Consider the following 16,076-nt stretch of genomic DNA (forward strand, 5'->3'; position numbering starts at 1 on the left):
CCTATGGGCTGTAGCCCACCAGGCTCCTTTGTCCATGGGATTTCCCAGATGAGAATACTTCAGTGGGTTGCCATTGCCTTCTCCGGGATCTTCCTGGCCCAGGGACTAAACCTGAGTCTCCTGCATTGCAGGTGGATTCTTTACCACTGCATCTACCTGGGAAGCCCTAGGAAGCACTAGATGTTAACTATTATTAAAAGCAACAACAAAAAGGTCTTTATTTCTACTCTGCACCACTTCTAGCTACTTCCCTCTTTCCTGACTTTTCCTCTCAGATCTATCAATACATGACAGTTGCATCTACCCCACAGCCTTTAACTCCCATTCAGTTTTCCAACCACTTGCACTAAGGTTTCTAAAGGCCTAGTTGCTGTTTTTCTCTCCTCAGCCTGTGAGTTAGTTGAACCACCTGCCTTCACTGACCACACCTGAGCCTCTCCTCTCTCCTGGTTTGCACCTGTCCTTAGGGCTGCCCCTCGTCAGCCTTTTCCAGAGGCGCCTCAGTTTCCATCACTCACTCTCTACTGCCATTCCTGACGTTACCTCACCAAGCGCATCCTCCTGGTCTGACTCCATTCCCAGGCTCTGCTTCAACCCTCACGCTGAAGACACCCAAAGGCTGCTGGTCCTACACACTGTCTCCCAGAGGAGTCATGTCCTTTTCTCACATCCATGACTAAGAGCTTTCTTTCCTCTTCCTAGCACTTTCTTTATTGCCAGCTCCCTCTTCCTGACTGGTTCTCAAGTTTTAATATTGCAACCATTTTTCTGGTTCCCCTCCTTTGCACTCAGAGCTCTTCAGAAGCCTCTATCACAACCTGTTCTGACTGCTTGTTTAGTTTCCCCCTAGAAATGAACTGCTTATGGCCACAAAGGATAGTGCCTGACACATAGATACGCATAAAAAAAAAAAAAAATCTAGATTCAACATATGAATGTACAGTATCTATACAGAATAAATTATGATTCAGTTACATTTTAATTCAGAACTAAAGCACTGGGTGTGAAAACATCTCATCAAAATGTCAGATCTTTCAGAAAATCTTAGGAGTAAAAATAAGAGATAAAGAAAAAAGCTTGATATTAAGAATGTAAATGGCACTGTGGGTATCTATGCTATATTTTACCGTAAAGCCAACTTTGGAAGATAAAGGACTCCCTTTGATATTCATGACATCAAATATTACTTGACTATACTCAACTGCTATTTGAACTCAGCTAAATCTTACAAATACCCTATTTACCTTATTAGGAAAGTTCAGGAAATTAGGCTTCAGGCTCCCTGCCATAATTATAAATACCACACGCAAACAGAGAAAGAGCAACGAATGTATACATGGTTAAAAATCACACACTTTTTTAAGAGGTTTCGATGGCTTAGTGTCTTGCTCTGCCTCTTTTTTGACCTACCTGCAAAGTGCATCCGAACACACCGATCATCAGCATGGCCACGGACAGGTAATCGGTAAACACATCCCACCATGGCTTCAGCACCCGGAAGGCAGGCTGCTGCTCAGAGAACTGCCGGAACTCTGTCACCGGAATCATGTTTCTGAGAAAAGAGAGGTGACTGGTGAATTCATTTATCTTTACACACAACATACTGCACTGTTCACGGCATTTGAAAATTCTGCTCCAACCTGTCGTATTCAGTGGTCTGAATTAGTCCATGAGCTGTCACTGTACTTAGGGTTTTAACAAGTTATTGAGAGATCCACCCCTTAAGGAAATAAGGAGCCCCACATGGAAAACAGCAAGCACCTTTACTAACTCCTATCCAATCAGCGGTGCCCTTTAGCTCCAATGGGCCAAAGCTAAAGGCCCAGAGAGACAGCATGACCAAAGCTGCCTGTTATTTCCTGGTCTCTCCCTTTCCACTAATGTCAGAAAGATATGCCAGAAAGAGCCAGAAGATGCCAGAAAGAGCACAGCCCATCCTTTAAAACGTTTTTCCTATTTGTCTTGTCATCTTGGGGTTTTTTGTTTTGAATTATTTTTAAAGTGTAAACCTCAGCATTCGTTTGTATTAATTATTTACTAAGTCCTGAAAGGCAAACGACTTTGCCACTAATCTTCTTCTGATAAATGGGATCATCTCATGTGGGGAGGAGGTGTTGGGGAGAACTTTTTTTTTTGGCCCTATTTTTTTTTTTTTGGTCCCTGTGATTTTTGACTTGATTTTTTTCCCCCCTGTATTTCCTAAACACTTTATATTTCACTGTGAACCTCAAACTAATCCTCTGAGAAGTCAATTTTCCCTGGAAACATCTGTTGTTTGTTGTTGTTTAGTCGCTAAGTCTTGTCTGACTCTTTTGCAGCCCCATGGACTGTAGCCCTGCCCGGCTCTTCTGTCCATGGCATTTCCCAGGCAAGAATGCTGGAGTGGGTTGCCATTTCCTCCTCCAGGGGATCTTCCTGACCCAGGTATTGAGTCTCCTGCATTGCAGATGGATTTTTTTTTTTTACCACTGAGTTACCAGGGAAGCCCCAGCCTCTCTCTCTGAATGACAGAAGATGAATAGGGTATACTGAGGCTCTGGGAAAAGAGACACATCCTTTTCTTCACCTGCACTGTTCTATCTTTTGGCTTAATCCCATTGCCTGTATTATGATTTAAGACTTCAAGTTAATCATCCAGCTACTGGGAGAAGAAATATTTTTCCTTATCTCATGGCAAGGAAAAAGGGTGGCCAGTGAGGGCCAAAAAAAAGTTTCTCTTTTGCCATCTTTGGATCCAATAATCTCACTCTTTACAGCTGCCCTTGTTATGTAGTCTGATTACAGAGCAGGGAAAGGCTACATTTGGTGCTTGTTTTCCGAAGCCTTTTTGTTTCCTGGATCTTCTCTTCCCTAATACTGAATTAAAGGCTGTATGATAAAATTCTTCAAGAGATGGGAATACCAGACCACCTGATCTCCCTCTTGAGAAACCTGTATGCAGGTCAGGAAGCAACAGTTAGAACTGGACATGGAACAACAGACTGGTTCCAAATAGGAAAAGGAGTACGTCAAGGCTGTATATTGTCACCCTGCTTATTTAACTTATATGCAGAGTACATCATGAGAAACACTGGGCTGGAAGAAGCACAAGCTGGAATTAAGATTGCCAGGAGAAATATCAATAACCTCAGATATGCAGATGACACCACCCTTATGGCAGAAAGTGAAGAGGAACTAAAGAGCCTCTTGATGAAAGTGAAAGAGAGTGAAAAAGTTGGCTTAAAGCTCAACATTCAGAAAACGAAGATCATGGCATCTGGTCCCATCACTTCATGGGAAATAGATGGGGAAACAGTGGAAACAGTGTCAGACTTTAGTTTTTTGGGCTCCAAAATCACTGCAGATGGTGACTGCAGCCATGAAATTAAAAGATGCTTACTTCTTGGAAGGAAAGTTATGACCAACCTAGAGAGCATATTGAAAAGCAGAGACATTACTTTGCCAACAAAGGTCCATCTAGTCAAGGCTATGGTTTTTCCAGTGGTCATGTATGGATGTGAGAGTTGGACTGTGAAGAAGGCTGAGTGCTGAAGAATTGATGCTTTTGAACTGTGGTGTTGGAGAGACTCTTGAGAGTCCCTTGGACTGCAAGGAGATCCAACCAGTCCATTCTGAAGGAGATCAGCCCTGGGATTTCTTTGGAAGGAATGATGCTAAAGCTGAAACTCCAGTACTTTGGCCACCTCATGCGAAGAGTTGACTCATTGGAAAAGACTCTGATGCTGGGAGGGATTGGGGGCAGGAGGAGAAGGGGACGACAGAGGATGAGATGGCTGGATGGCATCACTGACTCGATGGACGTGAGTCTCAGTGAACTCCGGGAGTTGGTGATGGACAGGGAGGCCTGGTGTGCTGCGATTCGTGGGGTCGCAAAGAATCGGACACGACTGAGTGACTGAACTGACTGTTATGTAGTCTGATTACAGAGTAGGGAAAGGCTACATTTGGTGCTTGTTTTCCCAAGCCTTTTTTTTTCCTGGATCTTCTCTTCCCTAATACTGAATTAAAGGCTGTACGATAAACAGCCTAAAGAAAATGAAAGCCTCTTATTTGGGTTCACTAGTGTTTATCTTTGGAAATTATTATAATATGTTCCATTCCATCTCACTGCTTTACCTGACTTTTTCTTAAGCAGTAATTTGTCTCAACATAACATGGAAAATCCAACCACTTGGCATTCCTTTTACCTATGATCTACCTACTTGACATCTGTGCAGCATTTGATAAAATTTCCTCATTTTACTGAAACACAACTTTCCTAACTCCACTTTGTTCACCCACTGGGTTGCAAGCGTCTTGAAGGGAGAACCTATATGTTATCATATGTGTGTTTTCAAAACATATGTTTCAGGCAAGCCACCCAAGCTAAATAACTTCGCCTACTCCTAGTGTTATTAACATTTCAGACTAGTCCAAATTTTGATTTTCCTGACACTTTAGGACCGTTTTCTTCTCAATGGATCATTATCTCATGGCCCCAAATGTTTTCTAGTCACAGCTGTCCAGTGGCAGTCACAGACTGGCACTAAACCTCATCTTAACTTCCACTTTCTGCCTAGAAGCTACTGTTTTGTTCTATTTTGCACCCGCATCACTTACCACAGTGCCTGGAAAACAAGAGGCCCTGAGCAACTGTCTGTTAAATGGATGAGTCGATTCAGATGTTTGTTCATAGAGCAGTGCTCACCTAATCAAATTAGGAGTGACCCGAGCCAGCTGCAGCGACAGGACTAACAAGTATGGTGCTTGTGCTACAGTTTACATCTTTTGATAGATTTGGTTATTGTCTCCTTCTTGATAAGTTTCCTGTACACCTTGGAGGGAACCGGGCTTGTTCTCTGATGCAAGGAACAATTTTAGGAATAAAATACACCAATGAAGAGCTGTGGTTCTCAAGATTTTTGATCTTGGGAATCCCTTCATGTCCTAAAATGTAGGAGAAGGACCTCAAAGAGCATGTTTTAGGTGGATGATACCTATCAATACTTACTACATTAGAAATTAAAATGAAAATTTAAAAATATATATATTAACTCATTTAAAAATAATAAACTCATTCCAAGTTAACATAAATTATTATAAAGATAACTATATTCTCCAAAACAAAGACAATTAATGAGAATAATGGCATTTTTTTCACATTTTGCAAATCTCTTTGCCAGTGGACTTAATAGAAAATAGCTGGATTCTCATATCTGCTTCTTCATTCAGTCTGCTCTGATACGTTGCTTTGATTGAAATTTATGAATCAAATATATGCAGTTAAAGAAGGGAAGACTATCTTAGCAGGCTTTTCATATAATTGTGGATAACTATAACTTGATAATATATCAAATTAACTTGGTAAGTTGCAGTATAGAGCCTGAAAACTGTATTAATGAACTTTTCAAACTCCTTGCTGTTAAAACTCACTCATCAGTCTTGAACTTTGAATGGACCCTTTATCCATATATGATTTGGTAACAACATTAGTCATTTGGAAAATATGGAAAATACTGAATCACTTAGTCATGCAGATTTTCCAAATGCTGACAAATTATACTTAGAAATCACATTCATTGAAATCACTAATGCTTTCATCAGAAAATTTTTTAAGTAACTGGAGCCTGTCAAGCTCATGGTGGTGTATAAATTTTCCAAAATTCTAATCATCGCTTGAAAGTTTGAATTTTGTTTGTGGCAGCAAATATTATGTTCTTCTCTTTGAAATGTCAAGCTCGCTTCATTCATTTTGAGAAATTATCTTCCACATACTCAAGTCTGAATATCAGTTGTTTTATTCAATTAAAAATTGTACATTATGATAAAGTGGCTAATTCAACTTTCAATTCAAATAAAGATTTCCCTCGAGATACCTACCTACTGTACTTGGAATTCAGCAGACGTGCTTTATGTATTCTTCCCTTTCATCACTTCATGTATTATTACAATATGTAGTCAAGGGTCAAGAGCTATTAAAATAATAATTTTTATGGATTCAACCAGGACATTAAATAAAACTGGCATTTTTTTCTTTTAAGTTGTAAATGTGTGCCAATGAGGTATACAGTAGAATTTGCTGCCTCCACCTTGATTCACACTAAGATGACTTACCCACCAGTGATTTTGTACCATCAGTGAAAAATGCAAGAAATATCTTGGCATTAAAAACTAGTTTTGATCTTGTCAGTTCAGTTCAATTCAGTCACTCAGTTTTGTCCGACTCTTTGTGACCCCAATGACTGCAGCACGCCAAGCTTCCCTATCCATCACCAACTCCTGGAGCTTGCTCAAATTCCTGTCCATCAAGTCAGTGATGCCATCCAACCATCTCATCCTATGTCGCCCCTTTCTCCTCTCACCCTCAATCTTTACCAGCATCAGGGTCTTTTCAAATGAGTCAGTCCTTTGCATCAGGTGGCCAAAGTATTGGGTTTCAGCTTCAGCATCAGTCCTTCCAAAGAATATTCAGGACTGATTTCCTTTAGGATGGACTGGTTTGATCTTTGATCTTGTGGACCCTCTAAAAATGTGTAGGTGACAGGTGTTCCATAAACCACACTTTGAGAACCACTGAGGTAGAGGTTCACTGTTCCTTCATCTGTGGCTGGCCTTGAAAAAGCAAAGGCCTAGGGCACTCATAACGGCGAGGCTCTGCCAGTCCTCATTGGCATCATTCTCTTAATGTGGAAAATAAAGACAAACTAAGCAATCTAGGAAACTTAAGTATTGTCTACTGCTTCCTAATACTGGTACAGCCTAGTTAAGAGGGCTTCAGAGGAAACAGTCAAGGTGAAACAGACTTTTAGAGTTATAACTCTACTCTTAATGTCCTTAACCTCTTTAGGGTAAGTGTGTGTATGTGCATGTGGCATGCACATGCCCTTCCTTATATGTATGTACACACATACTACATATAAATGTATGTGGACACATGTATAATACGCACATATAGACTTCATTGTTTTAACATAACACAAGGCTTAAAGCCAATATCCAGTACAGATTTAATCCTTGGAATTATTTTTGATGCAAATAAAAAAAAGGGGGGGGGGGAAGAGAGGAAATATAGGAATTGACTTAAAACCTCTTGACTTAAAACTAAAGAGAGGGTGAAGGAATCTTGCACTTGCTTAACTGAAAAAAAATTTTGTGTTCTTTCACCAATTTAAGTGCTTTCCTCCATTTTCTATTTCAATATTTTAAAAACTTTTTACAGTGTTGTGTTGGTTTCTGCCATACAACAGCGCAAATCAGCCATAATTATATATACGTTCCCCTCTCTCCCTAACCTTCCTCCCCTCTTTGTGCATTACAGTGACAACACAATTTCTCTCTCATTATCATTGTACTTTCCAAATGATTTGTGACATTTTTAGAGTTATTATATCAAGTTGAAGAAGCCACTTCTGAATAAACTGCTAAGTTTACATAGTTTTTTCCCCTAAAGATCAATCAGGATAATTCTATTTATATTTTTTTCCTATTTTAGAAATATAAATGATTATATTAATATTGCTTCCAACTCTAATTTCTAACTTACTATGTAAGATTTTTGCTTATCTGATAATGCCTTTAGAAACATGGCATTTCAAATTAAATCAAAAGATTCTTGCATCTAATCAAAAATATATAAACTTTTACATTGTTATATATTTGCCTCTATATCCTTTTGCAGAAATCCATTTGCATTACTTTTATTAAAAATACTTCTTACTAAAACTAGCCAGTCCAGGTTCGATACATGACACAGGGTCTTCAGGGATGGTGCACTGGGATGACCCTGAGGGATGGGATGGGGAGGGTGGGGGGAGGGGGGTTCAGGATGGGGAACACATGTACACCCATGGCTGATTCATGTCAATGTATGGCAAAAACCACTACAATATTGCAAAGTAATTAGCCTCCAATTAAAATAAGTAAATTAAAAAATACTTATTACTAAAACTCATTTTAAAGGCTTCATTATTCATAAAATGTTACCTCTCAAAAATATACAGATCTATAATCCTTTTTGTAAAGAATATTGGTAAAGTTAGTTGCAAATCCAGAGTTTCTTTCTTTCATTTATTTGGTTCTCCCTGAAACAATGTCTTCTTCTCCATCTCAGGAGAGTTTTAATATCTTCTTCTCAAGAATTAATTATACAGAACAAATTGTACTCTATTTATTACCCAGGACTTTAAGAATATCAAATATATTCTACTCTGATTCAAATCTGATCGCTAACACTGTTTTCCAATGGCTATTAGGTGGGTATATACTACCAGTGCTTTGTCTCACATTTTTCTGGCAGTTGGAAAATAGCATTAGACATTAGACAGTATAGTACTGCTCAAGAAAACAAGAGCCAATTCCAAGTGATCCTAGTAATCACATCAATAGCACAGTGAGTGGCCCCTTACAAAAATGAGTGTTAAAAATTCAATAATTCCTGAGCACAACAAATGTGACTTCTACAGGAAAGAAACCCACATATATAATTCATCTGTGTGGCTAACTAAAGCTAATGGTCAGTTCTCAGCCCTCACCTTACTTGCTCTATCTGAGGCATCTGGTATAAAATGACATTCTCTTCTTGGCTTTCAGGATGCTATAGACTTTAGGTTTTCCTCTTGTTTTCCATGCTGTTCCTTCTTTAACTCCTTGACCTCTGGCCTTGATGTGCCCAGTGTTTAGTCTTTGGTCCAATTCTCTTCCCTACCTCATTTACTCCCTTGTGAGCACATGAAGTCATCATGCTTTAAATGGTGGGCCCAGCTGCCAACTTGGTATCACCATCTGGACACCCAGTAGACACATTAAACTCAGGATGTCTGGAACCAACTCCAGTTCCATTTCCTTATCCCTACCTCTCCTATCCCTGGCAAAGCCCTGTTCCTCTTGCAACTTTCCTCCCTTGATGGCAACTATGTCTATCCAGTTGCTTAGATCAAAATTTTTGGAGTCATCCTGAGTCTTCTTCATCTCTTACATCCCACATCCCATCTGCCAAAAATTATACATTCCTTAATGTATTGTCTGTCTCCCCTAAAAGAATCTAAGTTTCATGATGACAGGAATTTTCTTTTCAATTTTATTTTGTATATTGATGTGTCCCAGCACCTAGAAAGTAATGCTTGACATATGGTAGGCACTCAATATTTGCTGAATAAATTACTGAGTAACTAGTAATTCTGATAAAGATAGGAGGGGTGATTGCCTTTTGATTTGGAAATAATGATTATAAAAGCAAAGTGGGTGTCTAAGTATTGTCACGGGAGGAAGATCCCACGGTGCAGGGCCTTGACACTGGCACAGCCAAGGCCAGTGCAGAGAAGTGCAAGACAGAAAGAGCACAGGAATACCATGATTTATTTATGGGTTCTTTCAGCAGTACCAATCAAAATAAAGTCATCAGAATATGCTCAAAACATCAATTATAAAACGAATTACTTTTCCTTTAGCAATGCAAAGATGGAAATAAAAAACAGGACAAAAAGCCAGATTTCCTAATTATATAAAAGTGATTTATTTCTCTCTTAGGAGAGCATGACTCTGGATTGTATTTTACTCTGCAATTGCAGTATACATGATAATTTTTTTTAAAAGAAAAATCCACTAAAGAAAACCATGATTATATGGTTCTACAGAAATCTATTTAATTGAAAGAAACTCAGAGGTGGGTTATAACTGTTCAGAGAATCTGAAAGGCTCTTTCAGAAGTCATCCACTCCATAACTCTCATTTTATGAGTAAAAACTTGAGTGGAGAGAGATTAGGTGACTTGCCCAAGGAACACAGCCAGTGGTGTCTTGACTTCTAATCAAACCTTACCCTTTACTCTACAGCTTTTAGTCAATAATACATCACACTGATCTGAATGCAAAGAATCTAAAATATATACTAAGAAACAAATGGCTTAAATAGAATTTCTTGTTTCATGTCTCTCTTTGAAAACATAAAATGAAAAATAAACTATTATTAATATACTTAAAGGATTCTTAAGCTCTAGTGCTCTTACAGTCCCATAAATGAGAACTTTAGACTCAGAAGGCAAGTTGATCTGACAATGCAATGGATACTTCGGTACTATCATCTCCTTGAATATTTCCATGATGTCATGTGTTAAATTAATGGCCCAATCACATTATTTGGGAAGCGTTCAAAATGAGCTTAACCTGTTTTTCTAAGAGTGGTAGGGAACAACAATTACTCCTTGGGGACTTCCCTGATGGTCCCGTGGCTAAGGCTCCAAGCTCCCAATGCAGGGACCCGGGTTCCATCCGTGGCCAGATCCCAAATGCTGCAACTAACAGTTCTCACACAGCAGCTAAGAGATTGCAACTATTAATAAAAGATCCCCATACTGCAACAAAGACCCAGTGCAGCCAAATAAACAAAATTATTTTAAACATTATTTTAGTTGTCAATTAAGATATAATTATAACATTTTTCTCATTATATCCTTCCCATATTTAAAGAAAAACCCTTTAATCACTGCTTCAGACCGTATATCACAAGGCTATTGCTTTACACACCAGTATCCACAGTTATCTTTAGCATAGTCATAAGTTTTTAATTTACTAAAATTTTGTTATGTACTATTATCAGTAGCTTATTTTTCTCTCACAAGCATATTTCATTTACTTGTGTACTTGCTATAAATAATTATAGCATTATAAGAAATATATATTAAAATGTACACTAAAAGTATAAAGTTTAAGGTATGTCAAGCACTGTATTAGGTGCTGGGGGAATAAAACAGACAAAGTGCCTGCCTCACCCCTGTGTACACTTCTAGGAGAATGTGCATTAAACAAATTCCCGTGACAGCATGAATTGTAATTGATCTTTGATTACTGTTTCCAGTGCCAATGGTGCATTTAAAGAGGTTGCTGTTTTTATTTCACTGAGGACAGGATTTATATCTTGTTGATCTTTGTATCTTCTAGAAAATAGCACAATGTCTTAGAACAGACCCTCAACACATTTTTGTTAAAGTCAAAGAGGCCTAAACATGCAAACATAGTCATAAACAGACACACACACCCAAATGAGCACTTTGTAGTAAAGACAATTCTTCTACTGTTATCCTCTCTTATAGCTTGATACTGCAATAAGAGTTTGACTATTACCACATAGCTTCACAATCATTGAATAATGATTATTCAAAGTACATCCACTACTGAAGAAACTGTTTGAGAAGAGAATGAGAGTCAGGAATAATTTATAATTTCAAAGTTAAGGGTCATTGAAAATTTAATGTACGATGTCTGTCACTAGTTACAAAGAGGATATATCGATCGATGATGACTTCTTAAGCACCAGTCAGTATCCAATGGCCATGTTTTGTGATTCCCTTATCAGAACATTAGTCTATTAAGAAACAAGTGACAGAAAAAGATCCAAACATAAAAGCCTTATTTACAGTATAACAGTTTAGAATACGGCATTTATAAATCTTGGTGAGATTTTTACTTCTTTGGAATTTTTGTCAAAGAACTTCAGCTACATCTAAATGACACTAGTAATTATTTAATGTTTATTCTGTACATTTGAAGTAAACTCAGAAATTTTTTCCAAAAATGAGCTAAGTGATCTAATAGTTTCTTAAAACCTGACCATAAAAGATTATCATCAAATGTTATTCATTCTCTCCCTCATCTCTGTTCTAAATACACCTAAAGTCTCTCTGAGAATTAAGGCTTCAGCTCTCTGCACCTCACTGCTCTTCTCAGTCACCTCTTCATTCCACACTGTTTCCACCTTCCTTAAACCAAAAATAGTCTTCCAGGATGTTAGTGTATACTTGACCCTCACCCCTATCCCATAGGATTCTAAACCCCTGAAAAGGCTGTCAGTTCAGTTCAGTTCATTTGCTCAGTTGTGTCCAACTCTTTGCGACCCCATGAACTGCAGCACGCCAGGCCTCCCTGTCCATCACCAGCTCCCAGAGTTCATCCAGACTCACATCCATCGAGTCAGTGATGCCATCCAGCCATCTCATCCTCTGTCATCCCCTTCCCCTCATGCCCCCAATCCCTCCCAGCATCAGAGTCTTTTCCAATGAGTCAACTCTTCGCATGAGGTGGCCAAAGTACTGGAGTTTCAGCTTTAGCATCATTCCTTCCAAAGAAATCCCAGGGCTGATCTCCTTCAGAATGGACTGGTTGGATCTCCTTGCAGTCCAAGGGACTCTCAAGAGTCTTCTCCAACACCACAGTTCAAAAGCATCAATTCTTCGGCACTCAGCCTTCTTCACAGTCCAACTCTCACATCCTTACATGACCACAGGAAAAACCATAGCCGTGACTAGACGAACCTTTGTTGGCAAAGTAATGTCTCTGCTTTTGAATATGCTATCTAGGTTGGTCATAACTTTCCTTCCAAGGAGTAAGCGTCTTTTAATTTCATGGCTGCAGTCACCATCTGCAGTGGTTTTGGAGCCCCCCAAAATAAAGTCTGACACTGTTTCCACTGTTTCCCCATCTATTTCCCATGAAGTGATGGGACCAGATGCCATGATCTTCATTTTCTGAACGTTGAGCTTTAAGCCAACTTTTTCACTCTCTACTTTCACTTTCATCAAGAGGCTTTTGAGTTCCTCTTCACTTTCTGCCATAAGGGTGGTGTCATCTGCATATCTGAGGTTATTGATATTTCTCCTGGCAATCTTGATTCCAGCTTGTGCTTCTTCCAGCCCAGCGTTTCTCATGATGTACTCTGCATATAAGTTAAATAAGCAGGATGACAATATACAGCCTTGACATACTCCTTTTCCTATTTGGAACCAGTCTGTTGTTCCATGTCCAGTTCTAACTGTTGCTTCCTGACCTGCATACCAATTTCTCAAGAGGCAGATCAGGTGGTCTGGTATTCCCATCTCTTTCAGAATTTTCCACAGTTTATTGTGATCCACACAGTCAAAGGCTTTGGCATAGTCAACAAAGCACAAATAGATGTTTTTCTGGAACTCTCTTGCTTTTTCCATGATCCAGGGGATGTTGGCAATTTGATCTCTGGTTCCTCTGCCTTTTCTAAAACCAGCTTGAACATCAGGAAGTTCACGGTTCACATATTGCTGAAGCCTGGCTTGGAGAATTTTGAGCATTACTTTACTAGTGTGTGAGATGAGTGCAATTGTGCAGTAGTTTGAGGATTCTTTGGCATTGCCTTTCTTTGGGATTGGAATGAAAACTGACCTTTTCCAGTCCTGTGGCCACTACTGAGTTTTCCAGATTTGCTGGCATATTGAGTACAGCACTTTCATAGCATCATCTTTCAGGATTTGAAATAGCTCAACTGGAATTCCATCACCTCCACTAGCTTTGTTCGTAGTGATGCTTTCTAAGGCCCACTTGATTTCACATTCCAGGATGTCTGGCCCTAGGTCAGTGATCACACCATCGTGATTATCTGGGTCATGAAGATCTTTTTTGTACAGTTCGTCTGTGTATTCTTGCCACCTCTTCTTAATATCTTGTGCTTCTGTTAGGTCCATACCATTTCTGTCCTTTATAGAGCCCATCTTTGCATGAAATGTTCCCTTGGTATCTCTAATTTTCTTGAAGAGATCTCTAGTCTTTCCCATTCTGTTGTTTTCCTCTATTTCTTTGCATTGATCACTGAGGAAGGCTTTATCTCTTTTTGCTATTCTTTGGAACTTTGCATTCAGATGCTGTGTTTCCCCTTAAATGGCTGATATCATTCAAATGTAATTTAGACAAGATTTCAGTTCTCATCAGTCTCCACATCCAAAAACCAAGTCTAGATTTCAACTGAGTATATCTGTAGTGATTGTTTTGAAGATGATGTCTCTCTTCCTTCAAAGGGCAAAAAGAGACTGAGGTTTATCTCCAGTTCACTTTTCCCCCTTGAATAAAGAAAGCACAACAGTTCTAAGCAGCTGAAACACCATGAATATATAGCGCAGGCCAGAAAATTCAAACAAAACAAGTGCCGGAAGCCATCTACCTGGAAGGCGACTTTCTGAGGAAGGGACGGGGAGGAGAGGTGGAGAGGACAGAAACATTCCTGCTCTCCAGAACATTAAAACTAAAGTTTTTTGCTTATTTTTCACCAAATAGAGTAGATTGAAAAGGCAGGGGTCACCTTTTATTTCATATTGCTTGCTCTGGGGCCTAAAAGGCTCAATAGTTTGTTGAGTTAAATTCCTAATGATTCTACAGGGGTTGGTGGCAGGGGGCTGGGGTAGGGGGTAGTGGGGGACTTGCCTTTTCTGTTTCAGTAGAAAGTCTGGTGTGTTTTACAGTTTTCACACACATAGATGGTCTGGAACTTATAAAAAACAGAGCGCCAATCAAGAGTGACAGGGAAGTTAAAGTAACTTGTTATCAAAACTTTGCCACTAAGCTCTTTTTTTGTTGTTTAATAGGGTAAAATTTTAAATTTCCAGCCATGTTAAATACAGTAGGAGCCAAAGCAACACTCCTCAGTGAACAAAGAGATTGATGGTTAAAGTGAGAGACTGAAAGACTAGAGGATTTATAGTATCATTGTTTTTATCATCTTTTTTATTAAACTCATCTTTATAATAATCCACCATTCACAATTTCCCTTTTTAAGATCAGGGAACATGGTAGGGTTGTTAATAGCAGAAAAATATTAAATGCTGAGTAAATCTCTTTTCAAGAAAGTTGTTCTCAAGAAGTCAACTTTTGGTTTGTCTTTTCTGTTGGCTGTGCTCAGTAAGATCCATGATGGAACAAAGAAGTTCAGATCTTCCAGCCTCTGGGGAGGTAGGTGGGAACTATAGGAGAAAATGACCAGAATCTTACTGTCAGACTATTAAAACTACCTGGAAATTGGAATATTTGTTTTTACCCATACAGCCAGTAAACATTTAATGCAAAGTTTTGTGCTTGAAAGAAAAATATCTGTTGGGTTTGGCTCTAAAGTTAACATATTGATTTAATGGCTCCTCTTTTCCAAGTTAGACATTATATGAGTTCCCCCTTCCAATTCTTTTCTCACAGCAAAGCTAAATAAAATCTAACATGATGATATTCAACTTTCCTCGAGTCTCACTTCTGGAAGCTGACAAAGGCCATAAGAAGTTTCTGTATATGAAGCCTCTAGGAGAATATGGTCAAAGTCTACTTGTAGACTCTCTCAGTCAGACCAAGACTGTGCCAAAAATCTAAATGAAAAAAAAAAAAATACAGAAAATATAAACCAATTCATTAAAATACACCTGTTTCTGAAGATAATATATTCTTAACCAAAAACAAAATAGAAAACATAATAAAAAATTGAAATCATTCCAAGCATCTTTTCTGACCACAATGCAGTAAGATTAGATCTCAATTACAGGAGAAAAATTATTAAAAATGCCAACATATGGAGGTTGAACAACACACTGCTGAATAACCATCAAATCACAGAAGAAATCAAAAAATGCATAGAAACGAATGAAAATGAAAACACAACAACCCCAAAACCTATGGGACACTGTAAAAGCAGTGCTAAGGGGAAAGTTCATAGCAATACAGGCATACCTCAAGAAATAAGAAAAAAGTCAAATAAATAACCTAACTCTACACCTAAAGCAACTAGAAAAGGAAGAAATGAAGAACCCCAGGGTTAGTAGAAGGAAAGAAATCTTAGAAATTAGGGCAGAAATAAATGCAAAAGAAACAAAAGAGACCATAGCAAAAATCAACAAAGCCAAAAGCTGGTTCTTTGAAAGGATAAATAAAATTGACAAACCATTAGCCAGACTCATCAAGAAACAAAGGGAGAAAAAGCAAATCAATAAAATTAGAAATGAAAATGGAGAGATCACAACAGACAACACAGAAATACAAAGGATCATAAGAGACGTCTATCAGCAACTATATGCCAATGAAATGGACAACATGGAAGAAATGGACAAATTCTTAGAAAAGTACAACTTTCCAAAACTGAACCAGGAAGAAATAGAAAATCTTAACAGACCCATCACAAGCATGGAAATTGAAACTGTAATCAGAAATCTTCCAGCAAACAAAAGTCCAGGTCCAGATGGCTTCACAGCTGAATTCTACCAAAAATTTAGAGAAGAGCTAACACCTATCCTACTCAAACTCTTCCAGAAAATTGCAGAGGAAGGGACA

At 38.6% G+C, this 16,076-nt stretch overlaps 1 protein-coding gene across 1 annotated transcript in view; it reads right to left on the reverse strand.

Moving 5' to 3' along the window:
• The window catches only part of LRRC8C (leucine rich repeat containing 8 VRAC subunit C), a 94,252-nt gene that overhangs the window by 33,694 nt on the left and 44,482 nt on the right, over positions 1-16,076 (reverse strand). The window contains exon 2 of the mRNA XM_027536579.1: positions 1,411-1,552. Coding sequence (XP_027392380.1) covers positions 1,411-1,548 — 138 coding nt within the window. The 5' untranslated portion in view covers positions 1,549-1,552. The remainder of the gene's footprint in view (positions 1-1,410; positions 1,553-16,076) is intronic.

Source organism: Bos indicus x Bos taurus, chromosome 3 (assembly GCF_003369695.1).
Source record: "Bos indicus x Bos taurus breed Angus x Brahman F1 hybrid chromosome 3, Bos_hybrid_MaternalHap_v2.0, whole genome shotgun sequence".
NCBI classification, from domain to species: Eukaryota; Metazoa; Chordata; class Mammalia; order Artiodactyla; family Bovidae; genus Bos; species Bos indicus x Bos taurus.